This window comes from Hemiscyllium ocellatum, chromosome 6, assembly GCF_020745735.1.
Source record: "Hemiscyllium ocellatum isolate sHemOce1 chromosome 6, sHemOce1.pat.X.cur, whole genome shotgun sequence".
In the NCBI taxonomy this organism is placed as follows: Eukaryota; Metazoa; Chordata; class Chondrichthyes; order Orectolobiformes; family Hemiscylliidae; genus Hemiscyllium; species Hemiscyllium ocellatum.
Window position 1 is genome coordinate 90,076,083 of NC_083406.1, and position 6,000 is coordinate 90,082,082.

General features: G+C 42.7%; 1 protein-coding gene across 1 annotated transcript in view; it reads right to left on the reverse strand.

Annotated features, from left to right (window-relative positions):
- The window catches only part of LOC132816810 (heat shock protein 105 kDa-like), a 92,471-nt gene extending 88,582 nt beyond the window's left edge, over positions 1-3,889 (reverse strand). Inside the window, exon 1 of the mRNA XM_060826774.1 lies at positions 3,783-3,889. Within this exon, the coding sequence (XP_060682757.1) occupies positions 3,783-3,889 (107 nt within the window). The remainder of the gene's footprint in view (positions 1-3,782) is intronic.
- Between the last annotated feature and the right edge of the window lie 2,111 nt (positions 3,890-6,000).

Sequence of the window (6,000 nt, forward strand, 5' to 3'; positions counted from 1 at the left end):
TCTGGACTCCCCTACCCCAGGGAAAATACCTTGTCTATTTGCCCTATCCATGTCCATCATGATTTTGTAGACCTCTATCAAAAGGTCACCCCTCAGCCTCTGATGTTCCAGGAAAACAGTCCCGGACTCTCCCTGTAGCTCAAATCCTCCAAACCTGGCAATATCCTTGTAATCTTTTTTTGAACCCTTTCTGGCTTCACAACATTCTTCTGATAGGAAGGAGACTAGAATTGAACGCAATATTCAAAAAGTGGCCTAACCAATGTCCTGTACAGCTGCAAAATGACCTCTCGACTACGAAACTCAATGCTTTGTCCAATAAAGGAAAGCATAACAACAGCCTTCTTCCAATACTTATACACTTAAATGGTAAAAGTCCTGGTGAATGTTGCTGAACAAAGACCTTGGATGCAGGTTCACAATTTCTTGAAAGTAGAGTCGCAGGTAGATAAGATAGTGAAGAAGGCTTTTCTCACTTTTTACAACTGGCATCCATCACACCTAAGAGCTCCTGTAAACTCCTTATTACGTCTAATTGCCACTCCAACCTATTCATGCAGTCTGATTGTTTTTGGTTGCAAATTCTCTCTCTCTGCAGACATTAAAAAAGTCAGTAACATGGAAACTCTCCCCAAACTCCCCCATCTGACAGGAAGAGCACATCATTCTACCAAAGATCATCTTTGCTACTTTGCAATCTACAGACACAGAAAATAGCACCATCTTATTGCTCTAAAACAAAACACTGCTCCAGGCTAACTTACTACTTATGGCTTATATTTTTGAAAACTTTAATCAATAGACGTGTGGGCGGCACGGTGGCACAGTGTTTAGCACTGCTGCCTCACAGCGCCCGAGACCCGGGTTCAATTCCCGACTCAGGCGACTGACTGTGTGGAGTTTGCACGTTCTCCCTGTGTCTGCGTGGGTTTCCTCCAGGTGCTCCGGTTTCCTCCCACAGTCCAAAGATGTGCGGGTCAGGTAAATTGGCCATGCTAAATTGTAGGGGTATGGGTGGGCTGCGCTTCGGCGGGTCGGTGAGGACTTGTTGGGCTGAAGGGCCTGTTTCCACACTAAGTAATCTAATCTAATCAAAACATATCAGCAATGAAACTACTCTACTCACTATTGTAGATTTACTGCATAGCTACATTTAAACTATGCACTTATTGGTTTCTGTGCTGCGAGCTCTCCCATACAGGTTCCTCCAAGGTTAGATGTGAATTTCTCCTGGACGTATTCTGATGTTCAGATACTTGAACTCAAACAGCTAAGGCAGTAACTGCACAGATTCAGACAGCAACATTGATTTCTTTCTCTGACCATGTCATCACTGTCTTTATCTTCCTCCTTTTAAAAATGCTGTTGTTTTGATCTTTTGTCTCTTTGACCCCAAAATTCCAAAACAATGCAGCAATACATAGTGATTGCTGCTCCTGGAATTCAAAGGAAATCTCTTCCAACACCTGAAATACGTCAAGAAATAAAAAGCAGCTGTTACAATCACAATTATTCCCGTCCTCCGTCTTCGGATTATGTCAAAAGAATAGTTACTTCCTTTTTGCAGTTGGTCATTTTGCAACTGGTGTGGTATAAACATTACCTGTCACTTACCAGAACACGTCTAGATAGATATTGTCCAGGTATGGCTCATGTGGACACACACTGCTTCAGTATCTCTCAGATATCAATTAAGCTGAATGTTTTGCAATCATTCACCAACTCTGACCTTTTGATAGAGGGAATGTCATTGGTGAAACAGCTGATAGTGGAGCCTATAACACTCCCAAGGAACTCTTGCTGAGATGTCCTGAAGCCAAGAGAACTGATTTACGACAACCATCTTTCTTTGTGCCAGGTATGATTGCTAGCAATCGAAAAATGTGGTGCTGGAAAAACACAGCAGGCCAGGCAGCATCCGAGGAGCAGGAGAATTGACTTTTGGGCATAAGCCCTTCTTCAGGAATCACGATTGCTAGCAAATCCAGTTTTGCTAGAGCTGGGTGGCACGGTGGCAAGCACTGTTGCCTCACAGCGCCAGAGACCCGGGTTCAATTCCCACCTCAGGCGACTGACTGTGTGGAGTTTGCACATTCTCCCAGTGTCTGCATAGGATTCCTCCGGGTGCTCTGGTTTCCTCCCACAGTCCAAAAATGTGCAGGTTAGGCCAATTGGCCATGCTAAATTTCCCATAGTGTTAGGTGAATGGGTAAAATGTGGGGGAAATGGGTTTGGATGGGTTGCGCTTTGGCGGGTGAGTGTGGATTGTTGGGCCGAAGGGCCTGTTTCCACACTAAGTAATCTAACCTAAAAAAAAGCTCCTTGACACCACATTTGTTCACCTCTCTTCTTGAATTTAGCTGTTTTATTCATGTTGTAACAAGGCTGCAATGAGATCTGGAGCTTGAATATCTGTAGTAGAACTCAAATGAATGCTAATGAGTGTTGGTGTTTAATTGGTTATTCATAGTCTGATCTCTGGTGTATAAGACAGTTTTGTACTACCTTGAATTTTACTTGAGCTTTCACCTACAGCGAGTGTATATTGTTACTTTTTTCTAAAAAGAAAACACTCTGTTCCTTGTACACCTCCAGCATATGGTGCGCAAATTTTGCAACTGGACTCAGAACTCTAACAGTGTGGAAGCAAGCCATTTGACCCATTGAGTCCACACTGACCCTCCAAACAGCATTCTACCCAGACCCAGAGCGTCTCTGTCCCTGCACACAACCAGAAATTCCTACTGTGATATGTTGAAATTTCTATCCTAAAGCATTTAACATGTTAGGCCTTACAACTGAATGAAAAATACAATTCAGATATGTCTATGTAATTGTGAGCTGCCAAGTGCAGGTCTTCTGCTTAATTCTCCCTGCATTGCAGTCCTTCGTTTGCCCCTTCACTTAGTCATAAGAGCGTCTAAAATTTCCAAAGATGTGGAGTGACTAGCGAAAAGAATACATGCCTGTTGTGTTTTTTTTAAGCACACGTGGAGAAAACATCCCATAGGATTGCCTGCTTCTAAAAAAAAATAAATCAGCCATCCCTCACAGTTCTTCCTCTACCACTATCACCAGCAAAAATTCCTCAGTTTGACTTTTGCCCATGACTTCTAACCTTGGGCATGGATCTCCTAGCTGTGCTGGGAATATTGCACAAAGGCAGAGGACAACGACCTGAGGTGATAAATGATCCTGCTACCTAAAAGAATGTAACATTCATTATTTACAATTACAATTATTGCATTATAAGATGTAATAAAGAAAATAAGATTCTGATAACTGTATCAACTTATTATACAAGAAATAGGTTAATAGTAATTTTTCAGACTTCTAAACTGATCGATAATATGGCAATGGCATTTCTTCCTGCGGGAAAGGCCCTATTTTCAGTTTCTGGAAATTTCCAGTACATTCTTTATTCAATCTACATATTCATGCAAAAATCTAATTTAATAAAAGTAATTTTAGCGAGATTTACCCACCTTTTTTCAAATTATAAACAACGTTGAAAAATATTTGAGGTTTTTACCTCTATAGCATCACGATGAACTTTATCTTGTTTTCGCTAAACTGTCAAAGCATTTTTAAAATTAGAATAAAACCCACAAAAATATATATGAAATGAAAGAAAAACACAGAGCGTTAAATGTGAGAAGAATTATTAGTGAGAAAAATTAAGTGTTCAAACATACAGTGGGCAAATATTCCGCTCAACATGCGGATCCGTCCAAAAAGCTCCAACTATATAAATAATTATACACGTTACTTAAGTTACTTACGGAGTACATCTGTCACTGAACTCATTGGCAATGGTCTCGATGCCTCCTGCTCGAGCGACGGCAATGTAACAGTTTTGAAAACCAATGTCAAAACCGACCACCGACATCTTTATTTCAAACAAGCTACTTATGATCTTTTTTTTCTCCTTCCCTTCCTTCTCCGTTCTAACGCGCTTATATTTATAAAACGTGCCGGACCACCTGTTTGCAGTCACCAGAGCTCGCCGCTGATCACTGTGACACGCTGGTTCCGGTGGTGCCGTACTTTAAATACGGAGCTCGGAAGAAAGTTCCAGAAACTGTCAGCATCCACACGCCTCGCACCGCCCACGCCACCATCCGCATTCTCCGGACTTCCAGCCAATGGCAAGCGTCCCCGCGCCTCCGTCGCCATGGTGACCGCAGACGCTCTGACGTCCGCAGAGAAGTTCCGAGAAGCAACTGGAAGCTTCCACAGCGTTCGCGGCTCCCTCTGCCCGGTCATCTTCACAGTATGACGGAGAGCACAGGGAAGGAGGGAGCGGCTGGCTGGTGAGGAAGTACCGAGCCGGGCGTCAGAAAACAATCGCCAAACAGGCTCCCCACTTCCTGAACCACACTATTAATCTGGAGGGAGGTTTTACATAAGCGCAGGAACTCCTCCTCTGTATCACACTATTTTAACCAATCCATTGTAGCTCACTCATCTGTAATATAAAAGTAAACTAAGGGCCAAAGGATGGTTCGAGTCAGAAATGTGGTGCTGGAAAATCTCAGCAAGTCAGGCGGCGTCTGAGGAGCAGGACAGTCGACTTTGAGCTCTTCATCAGGACTCTCCTGCTCCTCAGATGCTGCCTGACCTGCTGGGCTTTCCCAGCACGACACTTTTGACTTTTATCTCCAGCATCTGCAGTCCTCACTTTCTCCTGGGCAAAGGATGGTTGTCTTTTTTGGCGATATAAACCTTAAAGCTCGGTTAAGGGGATGAGTTCCAAGGAGTGTCGTCACTCAAGAAAGAGGTGGAGAAGTTTTGGGAGGGAATTTCTAAGTTTAGGGAGTAAGAACAGTTGAAGGCACAGACACCAATGGTAGAACAATTAAAATCAGGAATGCTTATGGCTCCAGAATTAGTTGTGCACAAACGTGGTGAGGTAACAGGAATAGAGATTTAAAAATAATGATCATACCGTCATACAAACTAGGAGCAGCATATGCTGTTGGCCCATTGAACATGGTGCTTCCTTCAACTGGATCATGACTATCTGATTATAGCCAAAAAACTCAACTTTCCTGCCTGCTCCCAGCATCCTGTGTAGGACCTTTGATTCTAGTAGGCCAATTTTAAAATTGGGGTTTTGCTATTCATTGCTGGTCAGTGAGCACCATGGTGATATGTCAATGATAGTTGAGGCAGGTTAGGATCTAGAGTCTCTGCACCAGGTGAGCTGAGGCAGGGGAGGAGAAAACACATATTAATACATAATGGAATCTAATGCTGGGGTCACATAGGACTCAAAGGCTGTGAAGTCATTGAGGAGCATTCAAACATATTTGTAGACTCTCTTCTTCTGATTAGACAATTACCACAGTTCTCTGAATGTAGCAGATCTGCAGAGCTTTGACCTAACCTGTTGGATGTGGAATTGCTTAGTGGACTTAACAGGGTAGATGCAGAAAGGTTATTTCTGGATGTAAGTTTGCTCATTGAACTAGAAGGTTCGTTTTCAGACATTTCTTCACCATGCTAGATAACATCATCAGCGAGTATCTGGTGAAATGCTGGTGTCAGTGACTTGGAGGCTCACTAATGATGTTACCTAGTATGGTGATGAAACATCTGAAAACAAATCTTCCAGTTCAGTGAGTAAACTTACATCCAGAACCTCAACCTGAGCTTCAAATCTTCTCAAAACTCACTAAAGGTTATTTCTCCTTGTGGGAATGTCTAGGACCAAAAGGCAAAATCCTGGGGTAAGAAATTGCCCATTGACTGCAGAGACAAGGAGAAATTCTTTCTCGCAGAATTTTGTGAATCTCTGGAATTCTTTACTGCAGAGGGTTGTCAAGATTGGGTCATTAAATATATTCAAGGCTGAGATAGGCAGACTTCCAGTCATGAAGTGAATCAAGGAATGGGGATAAGGTAGGAAAATAGAGCTGAGGATTACCATGTCAGCTATGATCTCATTGAATAGTTGAATGGAGTTGATGGGCTGTTTGGCTATCTTTGCTTGTACAT